Raw genomic sequence first — 16,280 nt, forward strand, 5'->3', positions numbered from 1 at the left:
TAATTCTTCGTTTGCTTAGTGCTGTCCAAATACCTACTTTCTCTGGATGTAGGGGCTTTTCCATTATTGCACAAAGATTTTCCGCGCGCCTAATTCTAATATTCTAAAAATTTATGAGAATTTACCTCACCAAAAGTATCGAAGCAGCCTTTTTTGCAACAATACAGTTCCAGCAAATTTTTTCCGCGACAGCGTCTTTCTTAGTAATATGACCGAGCTACTACTATCAGAACAGTATTGTCATGTCTATCATACGTTCCCATTAAAAAAAGCTCCCATTCTCTTCGAAAAGCATTAAAATGATCTGTCAGCTTCTTGAGAAATCTGATAACTTGAAGCGTCACTCGATATTCATTCCCTGGTTCTTACAATTCCTTCCATTCTGCGAAACTTCTCCCTTCAACAGCGTTAAACCCCCGAACTAATCTTGATAATCTCGATGCTAAGCTCAATGCTTCAGATACTGTTGCCCCTGTTTATGGTGTTGCATGCTATATGAACTGTAACGAACGTTTCCTCCTCCTAAAAAATGGTTTGTCTCCTTTGGAACACAAGCGCGACGTTTAAAATAGACCTCCAACCGACCATAATTTATCCACAAATGGATGCTCACAAATCTAGGCTGAGACATCTCTATTTCCCGACATCCCTACTAATTCTCACAAAATATTAAGTATCTCATTAGCACTTAAGCCCTCATGGCTCTAGCAACCCTTTTTCTCAATTACGGTATATACGAAATCATGCCCTGGAACGGTATTCCAGGAATCGGAAAACCCCTCACGTCCTGCAACTCTAGAGACCAGCCAAGCTAAAGTGGGGTAAAATGAAATATTTTAGGGTCAAAATAGTACGCAGACAAGTTTAAATGACTGAAAGGTTGGTTCAAAGTCTATTTGATGAGTTGGGGCCAGCAATGTTTCTACACGTATCCGAGACGAAGCTTTTGGGCATTAAGTGTTTATGGTTTATGATTCTTGCACTCTCCATGATTCAGTTCTTTTAATGAACGTTGATATTTTACATGTTTATATGGAATATATAGAATAATGAGTCGGCGGCTCCTGTCGCTGCTACAGCTGCCATTAGTGGTTTCAGCTAATGTACTAATATGAAGTTAGTAGTTAAAGTAGCGTTTGTTTTAATAATCATCTGGTTAGCGAGGCTTAAATGCATTAATATGTGCTGGTTAGAAATTTTGCTTGTTTGACGTTTTCAGTAGATAGGTCCCACTTCTGTTATTCTAATCTTTATTGAAAATGTTTTACTGGTGTATCATTTGGGCATAAAACGAACGAGTTCACCCCATAGTTTAGTCGTTTGGAAAGAAAATTCAAGTCACGACCGGTTCCTCACTATGTTTTCGGATAGTCTCGCACCTTCATTCTCGAGTTTGTTTTGTTTCCACATTTATTGTTTGTGTATGTGTGCCGAGTGTACGCTAATTTTATTATTTTAAACCGGGTTCCGAGCAAATCTCATTGGCACGCGATACCATATACAGGGAGGGGGTTGCTGCCGAGGCGCAAATAGGGAAGAACAAATTAAATTCCCCAGTTGACCCAGACAAATTGCTTTGCACGAGAAGGTTAGAAAAAGTTCTATCTAATTTTGCGCCTTCAAAAACAAATTATTTGCAGTAGGAACGCTAAATTATAACTTAAACTTTCCAATGTGCAAAATCTGAGTGCGGAATTCCTCTTGTTTCCTCTTCTCTTGTCTATCAGAGGCAAATTATTAACGGTCTAGCGAGTGGGTATGTAGTTGATTCCATAATAAACAGAAGTTAAGCAAAGCTGTATCTCCACTCGTAAAAAGGGATAACGGATAAACGATGATTTATTGGATTTACGGGGATTTGTTGACGTAGGAATATTCGAATCTGAAATGGTATTGTTCTTTTACCGTTTACTTTGGCATTTCCTATTTTCCTTCTTTTAGGCAACAATGTTCAACACTGTAATATCCACTGTAATTGCATATATGCATTTTTCTCAAACTGAAATTCTCAACGTTTCGAACCGTGTTCGATTGAATCTTTTAATATTTAATCGAATACGGATGCGGATGAAATATTTATACATGTTAAATCATATCGACCAAATGAAACAATTTTGCGTAATTTTTTTTTATTGAGAGGACATTCAACATAAATGAGTTCCTGCTACAAATCCCTCGCTAGATTAAATTATTTAAGCCATCTCTCGAATAAACCGACAGATAATTCGGTAAAACCCGAACTGAAGATATTTCGGGTAACAAAAAGGAAGTGGCATAGAATAGTTTAATTTCGACAGGGTGAAAATCCAAGAACCTCAATTTATCAACTTACCAAAGCTCCGCAAGCTTCCGTTTCACATTAAAACTAGATTAAACATCTCTACTGGCAGAGTAAAACTATTTCCTATATACAATCAAGCTGAGCAGGTCAAAGTCCATTATGCTGCAACGATATTTAAATATCAAAATCAGAGGTTTATGCTATGGGCATGTCAAGCCTAAATTAGGGTAGGTATTCCTGCTACGAAAAATATGAGCATCAATTTATTGAATAAAATATGCATTCCGTGCCATCGTATTACATCTAGAGACGTTCCTTGCTGTAAACTGGTGCCCATCAATTTTGGAATAGAGCCACGAGGATGATAACAAAATGCGACGTTACAATAATAAATGGGTTTTACTTTTACGCCACAGAAAACCTGCCTCGAACGGTGAGAACTCTTCCTCTATCGTCGATAGATAGTTCTTGCGTTTAACCCTAAAGACGCAATTTTTCCTCGAAAGATATCTACACCACACAGAAATAACTTAGATTGCTTTGGAGCGATATTTCCAATTCGGAGTACCCGAACCACAAAATCTATGTCTTGTAGGAAACGCGTCTTTCCAAGACTGAGCGTTTTTATTGCATGGAAAGATTAACAACTACCTGACCGTCCTAAAAACTGTTTTTCTTTATACGATACACCTTTTGCTTTTACTTCCATTGCGAGCACGAACAAAAGGCACAGGCCTAATAATAATCATTTTCGACGCAATAAATAAGCATTACCGAATTTTTGATAAAGGGAAATTGGGAAATTTTATGTAGATCGCATATTTTACACTTCGGAGATAAAAAAATTATATCGGGGGGGAAATTTTTGCCAGGGTTGATGTCTTCGGAAACGTCGGTATTTGCTCAATTTTATCAATAAAACAACCCTTTTCGGGTTATTTGCTGAAGTGTTTGCATACTTCCTTAATTTGATATTTATCATCAATGCACGGAACAAACTATTATTAAATTCACTTGATGTTGTCACGTACAGCCAATCCTTCGCGTTGCTAACAATCGGTGATGTTCTGTTTTTGGATTTGTCGTTGCAACTTTTATGTTTAACTTCATAAATCATTCTTTCAGGTTGCATGGGTTCGCGTGGACACCCAAACCATCCTCTCCATCCACCATAATGTTATAACACAGAACCCAAGGATATCGCTTTCCTTCAATGATCACCGATCATGGTATCTTCACATAAAGAATGTGCAGGAAGTAGATCGAGGATGGTACATGTGTCAAGTTAACACTGACCCTATGAGGTCGCGAAAGGGCTATTTACAAGTTGTAGGTAAATCACTTTTTACTTATTCTTGGCACTAGGCATAGCTGTCGCACGGTAATGGTATTTTTGTCATCAGAATTCCAGAGTTTTTATCATATGTAGCTGCGCGGGTTTAATATCCGGGAACATTTATTTTGCCGCATTGAAAACCCCCAGTGAAAAATTATTTTCCATATTTTTATAACGTGGAAAGGTAAAAATGATTATTTTGGCTGAATTGCTTTGTTTTTGCTTGAGAGCGACAAAAGCAGAAGCGCAATCTTGGCATTTAGGGATTAGACAGTGTAGCTTTAATATCACTTTTCTTTGAGGATTTAGCTTGAGTTTCGCTGCAGCAATATGATTAAATTTTATAAAGGGACATTAAGAAAATTGTATCAACTCTAATTGAACATATTTTTTTACTTTAAAAAAGTACTAAATTTATATTCAACATTACTTTAACTTCCCATACAAACAGCACCTTTATGGGCGTGTAAGGGCTATAGAGCCGTTAAAGGGATTTTAAGACCGCTTCGCTCACTGGCTTTTATGTATGCGGGATAATCGTGAATCGGAAAAATTTAATTCTGGGCGAAAGCAAGAAAGCATCTTTTACAGGTTCAACACAATTTCTTTTTGTATTCTCCCATAAAGGTTTAATGGTGTCATAGATTTGTTTTTAGCTTCAATATAAACATCCTTTTGAAATAGGAACGTGGAACATAATTGTGGATTAAACGAGCATTTCATTGTTCAATTAGGAAGATTTTTAGGTAGCGTTTCCATGTGCGTTTTTCACTTAAAGGCTCTGAGAGAATTAGATGATTTTTTCAAAAATTTTAACAAACAAATGTTGAATTTTTTTAACACGAAATAGAACCTTTTTAATTAATGAAAAGCATCTGTAAATGCCATTAATAAAGATATCTGATCCAATTTATTAGTAATTATGTATAAACTTGCTTGCGTCGTAGAGAATGCACTTCTTCTCCGGCTCCGGATGGTTGGCATCATTCACATTACATACGTGAGTACCATTTACGAGTAAGAGAAACATGTGTCATTTAACATTAAGTTGTTACTGTTGGTGATGCCGCTGCTGTTGATAACTATCTTTTTTCCGCCACATAAAACTTACAAAATAAGCATTTCGTGCAGTTTTTCTGCAGCTAACTGGTGGAATTGCGCTTATTAATAATTAATTAGTAGTTATTCCACCTTATGCGCAACATATATGTTGGCTTATCCATTAATATCCAAACCAGTCCGGTTAATTAAATTATAAATTGCAAGCGCAAACGCGGTGAAAAGCCATCAACGGTACACATTATTTATTTTAAAAATTTAATGGCGTGGGTAAACGTATTTAACAGTAAATGATGTTATATTTCAAGCCTGAGATCGCGTGCCCAATTTGCCACCTTGGCGTAACTAAAACTCATTGGATGCAGTTAAAATAAGGAATCGTTCTTTAAGAGTTACAAGCAAATAAAAATGAAAACAATAAATTCGTACTCGTAGGTGCCCGACACCAAAACAACCAACTTCCGTGCGTGAAAACGTTCTTCTAGTTGGAACTTAGACGACTTTACCCTTGCCCTCGTTTCGTCTTCAAAACATTAATCTGGAGGTGTTTTTGGTTTTAGTTCCACCAAGTATCATAGATCGAGAAACCAGCTCTGACATGGTTGTTTTAGAGTCGACAAATGTCAGCCTGACTTGTAAAGCTACAGGATATCCTGAACCGTATGTGATGTGGAGAAGAGAAGACGGCGAGGACATACGCTACAATGGAGAACATGGTAATGATGCAATATTTAGGAAATTTCATTGCTCCGCATAAAATAAATCTGCCCCTTTAGGGGAAATCCACCGATTTTATCTCCTTGAATATATTACCGTTACATTTCGCTAGATGGAGGTTGCTTGTTAAAGACTGGTTTTATGCAACGCCTGAACTAAGGTGTAGGTTATCTTCTAATTAGGCTCAAGCAAAAGTGCATGTGGGCGTTAGTATTTAAATTCTCCCTGCGGAGGAAACCATTAAGGAAGGAAGATACATTAAGCTTTTGGCTTCTTTTCATGTACACAAAAAACCTGATTACTTTTTGCGTTCTATTGAAAGACAACAATGACTAAATAGCATAATAGCTGAAGCAAAAACACTTTCTTTATTGGGATGGCGACTTTATCAGAAACACATATTAATTTATCATATCTTACTGGAGTTTCTGAATTTTAAATCGCTCGGCTCAACTTTCCTGAGCAACAGTGAGAGCAAAATTTATGCCCTTGTTTTCACCCGTAATGTATAAAAAGGGACGTTATATAACGCGGAAGACGTGGAGCATTCGCTACAATAGAGATAATGGTAATTGCATATGTATTAAATTTTATGACCCTGTAGCTTTACGTATGTAAAAAGGCCGTTTTGATTCTGTAATGAATTTTATATGTCTCGTTGGCATCCTGAGTAATGTGTTATTTATTTTCTGCGAGTTTCATATTGGCACATGACTGGTTTATTATCTGGAAAATCGACGTAATTATGTTTGTGAGAAATGGAGGATTAGATCATCGGCAATTGCTGAGGTTGACCCAACTATGACTTTGCTAACAACTGCAATATTATGGTGGTGTGGTGACAAGTATGTGTAGTTTATATGCTAATTGCCGGAATACGCGGTAACTAGAATATTAACAAGTTTTTCATTTCACAACCTGTAGCTATCTCGCAACCACTTTTATGAGCTCATAAACGTTTTAGTAAAACGGATACGGATAAAATTTAACGTTTAATTGTAGCTCATTGCAAACAATGTTCTTAATTTCAAAATCAATTGCTTTTGCCGATTTGTCACATATGGTATAATGGAATAAATTGAAGTTATCTCTGGTGAACCACTCTAGTGATAGACTCCTGCATTTAAAAGCTTTTCAATGCCTATATGCATAATTAAAAAGTTATAGCGAAGTTTTACTTAAATTACCCTCGAAGTCTCCGTGGTCGCCTCAGCTGCACTATCGCCACCTAAAATAATAGAACTAGTTTTCCAGAACAAAACCGTATCTCACAGTTCTCGGCTTTTCGAAATAGAAAAACGCCAAGTTTTATGGAGTACAAACGGCATTTTAAACTGTGAATAGTGACCTGTTCCAGTAAAAATGGGGTCCATTGTATGCCCATTTTGTGTTCTTATTTTATGGAGCTAAATGTCACAAACAAGCGGCGTCATTCAATTACACTGCTCAGCTCCGGGTGCCAGGCTGAAGGCATTTAAAAACCCGCCAGCAAACATTATTGTATTTAAAATGCTGACTCTCAATGAGTTACTGTTAGTGCATATTTTACGTCTTTTTGGTGTCTTATTTGAAATTATATGTTTAACGTTATGGTGGTCGTTCGTTAAAAAGTGACATTGGACCTTGCGCTCGGCACCCCGTGCCTCAACTGCAAAAAGGCACCTGACGTGATTATAATTAAATTGTTTTCGATCAATCTGGAAATAACGAAAGATGAACTCATTTTATGAACATCTAGTCATTGAACTTTTTTTTCACTGCTATGCTTATGGAGTTGTAGCGAGTGCAAGCAAAAGGCAGTTAAGAGATCGATGAGTGCGAGAGAGACAGACTACCATCGTTGACTCGCAAGCAGTATGACTTAATCTGAGAACGGATCACGCCAGCAAAGGGCTAATTTTCAAATTGACGCGTTTTAAAATACCATTTCTACCGTGATATTTGTAGAGGTAGGACTACATTAAAATTGGTTCTGGAACGATGCGTTCAATTTTGCACGTACGCGCGTAATTTAAATCCTTCAAAATCTTCTAAATAAGACTACATCCCTCCTCGGATCAAAGCGTACTGCTTGCGAGTCAACGACGGTAGCCGATCGTTGACAATGGAAGGGGAAAACGGTTGTCTATCTCTCTCGCACTCATCAATCACGTAACTGCATTTTGCTTGCACTCACTACACCTTCGTAAGTAGAGCAGCGAAGGAGGTATTGAATAGCAGGAATGAATGAAACTGGATTTTTTTTATATAAACAGCATTTCAACATGTATTTTACCATAATTATTATCATCCGCATTATTTATACTTACGACATGAAAAAGTGTTAATTATTCATAATTAGGGCTAAATATAATTCAAAAACAGAAGGTTTCTTATACGAAAGAAAAATGCCCACAACAGTTTTAGTTACATGACCGGTCACGCTACGGCACGGAACGCCGCCTTTGTGTAGTGGTAACAATGAAGGCTCAATCAAAATGTCCAATAAAGCTGTCGGCATATATTGCCAGATTTACCTAATAAGGCTTATTAGGTTAGTTCGGGTTAGTTCACTTTAGATATTGGGTAGACGTGCACTAACATGCTCTAATTTGACCAAACACACTATATCCTGAATAACTTGTGTTAGGAAGCAAAAAGAAAATAGCTCTTTCCATTGTCGGTCACCTCATTTTGAGACACTACTAGTCGACTTATAAACTGACATATTTTAACGCAGAACTCTAAAATAAATTTCCGATTTATTCCATATTGCGCTATGAAGAGACAGTATTATGGCATTAAGTCTGAACAGGGGATCGGAAAGTTTAAATGCAAAAGGACTGTAAGCTTTTATTTTAAAGCCGCTTAAGCTAAATTAACTTTCAAAGCCAACCACCATTCCAACTTCTGGAATAGTGTTTACTAGGGAACACTACATCTGTTCCGTTTAACTGTCTGAAACAGCATCGTAAATTATTAGGTCGTTAACATTTTTATGTTTTGATTATTTTGCTATTTTATTCACTAAAGTTAGTTGCGTGCCTAGATTTGAAGAAGTCATCGAGACATGAAGAAATTCGAATAAGTAACCCGAAGGATCGTTATCATAGGCAACATCTAATGACACGTCCAACAATGTGTAATTATGTGAAATCAGTGGAAAAATTGTCAGTCGATTGTATGTCATCTATCATGCGACAACTTAAGCTAACAAGATATTGTATAAACTAAAAGCGACGTATTCTAGATCAGAAGGTACTTACCGTGTAAAATCGGATACAATCGTCAATTTGCCGACGATTCTTTTCACAAAACGCCACCCGATATTGCTGCTGAGTCGGCTGGAAATCGGCCGATCCAATGTAGACAAAAAAAGATAAAATCGGCCACCAATGTTTCCACCGAATGTATCCAGGTCTGTATGTGGCTTTACAGTTTGTCTACATACATAATTAACCATCCGTATAAATATAAATCAATGGAATAACCGCAAAGCGGGCTTGCTTGCAAATTTCCATTTTGTAATTTTTACTTCCTTCATATCCATTGTATTCTCGCGTGCGAAAAGTTTGAAATGAAAAGTATTTCTTGCAGAAAATAAATCTTTTATTCAATTAAGCTCTAGGTGTAGCGCTTGAGAGGTAATTCTTGTAAGCACTCTTCTCATCGAAATAATCAGTCTGGTTCAATGTCGGTAGGGGTCTAGAAAAAGTTGTTTCTATTTGTTTCTTTCTTAAATTCTTTCCTGCCCTATCTCTTACTAAAATCAATAAAAAAGCTGCAAAGCAGATTTGCTTGTAGTTTTTTTTCTTTCGTATTCACAGTACTTCTACGTAAAACGTTACAAATTACAATCAATAAAAATTAAAGCAATAACGTCTTACTCGGGCCCTAAGTGACTTTCGTGTTACTTTTCAACGAGTGATACTTACTGTACCTGGTGATCAAATAAGAGAACATATCGGCGACGCCTCCAAAATACTTAGTTATACAAAGGTAGTCTCGGAAGCACCCGACTTAACGCTTAAAGAAAAAAAAATGAAAAATATTACATCATTTCTTAACATAGTTTTCTTTGAGACTGACCCACTTTTTCCAGCGATGTGCAATGACTTCTATACCTTATTCATAATAAGAAACTTGGAATTTTTTGAAATAGACATCAACTTTACACTCCAACTTTTTATTACTGGCAAATCTCTTTCCATCGCGCTATTTTTTCAAGTTTGGAAATAGAAAATAATCTGAGGGGGCTAAATCTGGCGAGCAAGATGGGTGAGGAAAAATTCAAAACCAAATTGATGAATTGTGGCCATTGCGATAACGGAAGTGTCGACTACTGCGTTGTCTTGACGAAACGCGACTTTCTTTTTTTTGTAACATAGGTAAATTTTTTACAAAACAAATCGCTCTTTATATGTCCGGTCGGACACTTCTGAAACTATTCTCGTAGCTATTGAAAATGTTGAAACATAATTTCATATTTGATACCTATCCGGTACAATAGCCACATTCCGTCAAACATTCAGGAAAGCATGGTCACTTCTAGTCAAAAAGGCTATGTGCGGGCAAATTTCAAAACTGATACGATTCTAACGTTTTACGGTAATCAATAGCATATTTTGAAACATCACAGATATCTACCAAAAGTTTCTATTTTCATCAGTTTACATTAACTTTCACCGGAGAATATTTCAGAGTAATATACTGCACTGTTTACTTTGCCAGGATCATGGTTGTCTGCTGGCATAAACGTAGACTATAATGCAAGTCTCTGGCTGAGAATTTAGTTCAGGTTTTGTTTTTGCATACGGAATTACGAGTAATTGCAACTTCTCCCATATGTTGTTCTAAGTTTTAAAACAATTTTATAATCGCAAATAAACCCGAATAATTTAAATTTTATAAAATCTGAATCAATACTCACGGGGTATATAGGAGCATATATTTTTAGAGTTAATGAGTTTACCATATGACCAACCATAAATAGAATCGAACTTGCGCTGACTCTCCGCCACCTACGAGGACTCGATCATTATGTGTCATGCTTACCTATTCATTGATGCAGTGACGCCATAATTGTATCTATATTTTCCTTATACATGTTTAGCTTCTAGATAACAAAGATATCAATTTTCCCCAGTCCAATACTATTCGGCCTCGTAATTCAGCATCCCCTAAAAAGGATCAGGATAATAACATTATTTATTTCTGTTTCAGTGAACGTTGTAGATGGAGAAATTTTGTTCATAACGAAAGTGAGCCGGTTGCACATGGGGGTGTATCTCTGTATCGCCTCGAACGGAGTTCCCCCATCAATAAGCAAGAGGGTCCAATTGAAAGTACAATGTAAGTTAATGTTTACTTAATGTCTTCCTTGTTTAAGGGGAAAATCCGCAATACCCCTAACTTCTCTTTTACACACACACACACACACACACAAATATATATATAGATACATATATATATATGTGTGTGTGTGTGTGTGTATATATATAAATGTGTCATCAAAAAATTCCTGAATGACAACGGCAAGAAGATATTTATTTTCTCCCCATCCTAACCATTTTGAATAGGATGAGTCATCACGTCACATTGCATTCATCTCCCTATGAACTGTAAACCGCTTAATTGACTGTGCAATAAGTCGGAAAATTGTTTGCGCAACAAAAACGCAAAAGCCGGGTATCTGAAAGTGAAAATCGCGAATGTAATTTCAGATAAAGCAAATCTAACCCCGAACATCCCTCTCACTACCGGGGTTTCTAATATTAAATTGGCTTTTACTGGGATCCCAAACAACTCATACATTTAACACGATGTATATCTGTCGAGATATCTGGCTAAGATTTTCCACCCTTCGTCTCGAATTGATGGATTAGTGTAGGGTGGGTTTAGGGACTATCGGGTATTTCTGATCTGTTTTCGGACCACATTCCATTTTTATCACTTGAAATAATAACATTTTTTACTGCTTTCGTTTGGCGAAATTAATTTCATATTTTATATTCCGTTCAATTAACTTGTTTCTCATTATTCGGCCAATTAGTTGATAACCATCAAGTAATATTTAACAATATTTAATATGCAATTAATATAAATTGTGGTAATGCGATATGTTACACATGCCAATGCGGAGTTCCGAGCTTTTAGAGGCCAGACATTGGGGAAACTGTACTGGATTTGTTAATATACACAGTGTTCAAAATAAGGATAAAATAAATAATTTAGTAAATCCGTTTTCACCATAAAACTGCTCTCTTAAAAGCACAACTTCTCTCCCACGTAACCGAATATGTATCTTTCGCGAGATTCCCATGCTCACTTATTTTGAACATCTGGTATATAAGTAATATTTGTTCCTCACTAACATCTAATCGAATTTTATTGTTAATATGAAACTGCAATTCATTTGATCGCAGTAGAAACATGTATGTTTTCTTTAATTAATAAGTGTGTATCATAGACCTCGCCATTATGAATATTCATTATTCCTTGACAAGAAGTAGAATAGTGCAAAGTAACGAGAAATTACTACCTTCCTACTATAAATTAGCTTCGTATTACATTTATGGTTATCGCCTAGAGCTTTTTTTTTAATAATGTGGTAATCTACATTTAGGCTCTAAAGTTTTGCGTAATTAAATTAATAATTAACCAAGGCCGCGATAGTTGTTACTAACTTTAATTCAGTTTCGCTTTTACGTCTCGTGATAGATAATAGTTAGGAAATAAATTATTCATTATATAGTTCACCGGTGAAGAGGAAATAATGATTCCAATAATGAAAGCATGCCTTGACTAAATAAAGTTTGGTTATTCTAAACGCATTCAGTTTGCATTTCTATTCCCTGAAAAGCTACACATGTTGTGTCCTTTTACAGTTCCTCCGATGTTGTCCATTGAAAACCAACTGGAGGGTGCTTATGTGGGCCAGGACGTCACTTTAAAGTGCAAAACTGAAGCATTTCCTACTTCGATCAATTACTGGACGACCGAACGAGGAGACATGATTATCTCAGGTAGTATCTCAGGTATTGTGCTTCTGTTGCTCGTTAAATAAGAGTATTGACCCAGGTAGCTCGAGTGTACTTATTTGTCCTTTGAGGTTACAAAGCTGTTATAACAACTCTGGTTTTATCAGTATTTTTTGGGGGTTCACTCAATTCCGTCAATTTGTCATTGTATGAGAAGGCAGCTGAAGTAACTTGCGTTGCTGTAATGAAGTGGTTTTAGTTAATAAAAGTTTAATTAAAAAGAGTACTTGCTCGCCAACAAAAATAACAAGAAAACTTAAGTATTTTCGATAGAGCCAGTGAACACGTTCTCGCGATATACCCGAAAGCTATTAATCAACGTGTGAAATACATAAATCAGCAATGCTATTAATCATGCCACTGGAGAGTGTATTATGCTGTAGTTAATTAATTAAATACAAAAAAAAACTTCCCGCATAGATTGTTCACTTTGGACATGTTATTTGCCTGCTTGCTGCGAAATTTATACCCTTACTCACGACCGCTTTAAATAAAAAGCCCTTCAACAGTAAAATTGCATTATAATATTGCGCGCGAGTTGTCACCTTTTTTACTACTCTAATAACCCTTGGAAACGTTATGAGGGAGTAGCTGCGATGTGCAACATTACTCGAAGAGTAAATAGTATTTTAATAGGGTTTCCATCTTGACATTGTCTGTTTATTCTTCTTGTTTATCCACATCTAAGGAAGCTTCCCCAAGATTCAATAATTTCCAGTTTTAAGGGAGCCGCTACCTTCACGAGCACCGAGGTGTACAATTACGTAATTAAAAACGGTAAATGCCGTTTTATGGCAGGGCGATGTTTATTTTATAGAGCAAGCATGAAAAAGTTGAAACAAATTCGATAACAATTTAAACTTTATTTTTCGGGGATTTTGTGATGTTTAGGGATTTCCATTTTAGTGTCAGCTTTTGATATGACGGTTAAATACACAGCAAGTCATGCGATAAATATGACGTAATTTGTTTTGTTTTATTGTATAATATTTGTTCCGTCTTTGTTGATGTTGTTAGCGAAATTAATAAAAGTCCTCCTTACAAACAAGTTTTTTGCTGCACCCGCCCACATTCCACTATTTTCGGAAATTGCGCTCGAAAAGAGGATATCGGGTGCCCGATCGGCAAAGCTGCATTAACTTCATAGCAAAAAAAATTATGAAAAATCCTTTCATGCCCACTATCGAAGTCTTGTAAGCTATTAATTCGAACCATGAAACGCCAACAAAGTACTTACCTGCAGAATGCACACAAAGTAAATCAACATTCATTGTATAAAGAATTCGTGTATTACCTACCCCTTGGGGTTGAGAAGTTTGTTCAATATGATTAACGAGGTTTTGGGTCAACTATTTGATTTCCCTTATCTAAGTAGGTGCACATATAAGCGCCATAAAACAACATTATAAATTGTTGGGAGAATTTATGGATTCCAGAGTTAAGTAAATGTCCTCACTTTAAATCAACACACGTTGGTAATGTGATACAGATCTCACTCAGGCGGCAGTGGACGTCTTTTTTGTCGTACAAATCCAGTTCTAAAATCACCTTACAAACGCCCAAATTTGAAGTAAAGCTACCTTCAAGCACTTATATCATCTCTGTGTATGCCAAAACAGTACTAAAATGTATTGTTGTGTAAATGTAAAATATGAAGTACAGGCTTCATATAATATGCAAGAGAAAGATGTCATGTGCAAGACCCTAAATTAATATTTACGCGCGTGAACTAGCTTTAGTTAAAAAGGAGGTTGAAAAATCTTAACTATAAGTTATACCTCGCTTAGGAGTATATATATGAGGAAAGTGGGAGCCGTTGCTTGATAAACGTGAACTTAATTAAATTGCTAACAAAACCTGTATTAAGCAGTTTGTTCCTAGAATGAACTCTTAACTTTTATTAAAACATTACACTGGTCTGTGCATATGCATATTGATTAGCTGCTGCATCTGTGTAGTCCAACTTCTTTCCCTGAATCTGTTCAAAAGGACAAAGCAAAGTTAATACAAAACGCCAGTCACGAACCAGCATTTAATGTCTATCCATCAGACTAGATCCACCATTAGAAGTTAGAAGAATAAATTCCATCTAAGTTCCCGAGCTAATTTTGTTTTGTAACGAGTATTTAGAAGTTGTACAAGCCGCAGGGAACTTAATTGCAAGTTAGGTGACACCGTCAGTGCAAATATGCGGCGAAATGCAAGGCATCGCATGACAAATGGGAATTTAATTAAATTGAGAGTAAATCCCGGAAAAAGACTTGCTGCAGCCCGTGGTATTTTATTTTGATTTTTTCTAAGCAAAGATATAGAGATTTTGTATTTCAGCAAATGAGGTAATGGGCATTTCATCAGAAGAAGAATTTGATCAAAAAATCAGTTTGTACATGTCAGTTGTCTCGTCTGGATAAAAACTTTTGAAGCATTCGAAAGATTGAACTTCAATAGTCTGCACCTTTCAAAATGGATCTAGCATCGATAATATTTCCCCTTGGAATGGTTTTATACAGGGTGTTACTTGGGTGTGCAGAGAAACTTTGCTTGATGAACCTTAGAGGAATTTTAAGATAAAACGTTTATATTAATACTGGTTCGCAAGGGTTGTTTTGATATACGGGGCATCCTAATTAAAATTGTAACTGAGTTTTTGATTATATTTTTGGACGATAAAGCGGCATTCTGATGAATTTTTCATCGGCATTTTCATTCGGCATACCGCATTTTAATTTTACATAACTTAAACATTTATTCAGTTTTCTGGTTGGTGGTAGAGGGCACAGCATGCTGCGATACACCTGAATTTAAATAGCTATTTTTGAACGAAAAAACTTATTCTCCTTTCATTTTTACCGATAAATTGCGCTTTTGGCCTTCCTCACTAAAAGTTGTTTGAGCTTGAACTTTCGACTTCCATTATTAAAATAACAAAATGGACTCTTTCATTTACCTCTAAAGCGGGAATGCAAGAGAAAACCATGGAAGCAGAGCAGGCCCTTGGAAAACGATACGCATGTTTCCATGGTTCCACGACAGCAAAATCATAAAATTTATTGATGGTGGATTTTAAAAACCTAACAGTGTCTGTTGAAACCTGAATTTTATGTGTACGAAAAAAATTGTATGGGTTTTCGAGCAATAAACTGTGGGTTGCGTTTAAATCAGTCCAATATTCCAATGTAGGAGTGGCAGACATGCATTTTGTCGCGCTAATGCTCAAACTGCAAAACGACTGAAGCAAGTGCCGATTTCTCGACCGAGTGTCTCCAAATGTCCAAACTTCGATTAATATTCTTTCGAGACTTTGTGAATATGGCAGTTTCAAAAGGGCGACACATGTCCCAAGAAACCCTGCAGCAGTTGAAAAAGTTAAGATTGAAGAAGCGGTCATAAATAAAACCGGATAAAAACCTTAAATTAATACAAGAAAATTGCTGATGAATTTTGAAAGCTCAGCAACTTCATCTTTGTCATGTACACCATTTGTAGGCTATATTACCTAGGAATTTCCTCCTCAGAGTGGATTTTTGCATTTGGTTACGTCCTCAGCATCAGCCTCGGATTTCCTAAGTAATGCGCTTTTCACAGATAAACTTGGAGTACCTTTTTCGGTTATAGAGAACCCGCATGCTCTCATACGAAACCATCATCGAGAACAATTTTCTCTCAAAACTGAATTAGAATTATCGGTGATTACCTTATTGGAGAACGCATTCTTCGGTTCTTCGTTGTTGAAAGTTGTTGGAAAGCGATCTTTCTGAACATTCAAAAAATTTAAACACAAAACGTGGTTCGTGCACGATAGTGCACCACCACAGTTCCATTTAGTTGTGCGTCAATTTCTGGTCAACCGGCCGTAACCGTTAGGGAG

At 36.4% G+C, this 16,280-nt stretch overlaps 1 protein-coding gene and 1 long non-coding RNA gene across 5 annotated transcripts in view; one reads left to right on the forward strand and one right to left on the reverse strand.

Annotated features, from left to right (window-relative positions):
* The window catches only part of LOC136350332 (uncharacterized), a 98,583-nt gene extending 89,215 nt beyond the window's left edge, over nt 1–9,368 (reverse strand). Inside the window, exon 1 of the long non-coding RNA XR_010734134.1 lies at nt 9,308–9,368. This is a non-coding gene — a long non-coding RNA (uncharacterized lncRNA). The remainder of the gene's footprint in view (nt 1–9,307) is intronic.
* Nucleotides 1–16,280, forward strand: part of LOC136350322 (neurotrimin-like) — an 85,883-nt gene that overhangs the window by 54,117 nt on the left and 15,486 nt on the right. For 3 of the 4 annotated variants that reach the window (XM_066301879.1, XM_066301883.1, XM_066301881.1), the window contains exons 4-7: nt 3,407–3,614; nt 5,237–5,392; nt 10,596–10,724; nt 12,260–12,409. In XM_066301879.1, coding sequence (XP_066157976.1) covers nt 3,407–3,614; nt 5,237–5,392; nt 10,596–10,724; nt 12,260–12,409 — 643 coding nt within the window. The remainder of the gene's footprint in view (nt 1–3,406; nt 3,615–5,236; nt 5,393–10,595; nt 10,725–12,259; nt 12,410–16,280) is intronic. The other variant, XM_066301880.1, reaches the window with a different exon arrangement.

Source organism: Euwallacea fornicatus, chromosome 3 (assembly GCF_040115645.1).
Source record: "Euwallacea fornicatus isolate EFF26 chromosome 3, ASM4011564v1, whole genome shotgun sequence".
In the NCBI taxonomy this organism is placed as follows: domain Eukaryota; kingdom Metazoa; phylum Arthropoda; class Insecta; order Coleoptera; family Curculionidae; genus Euwallacea; species Euwallacea fornicatus.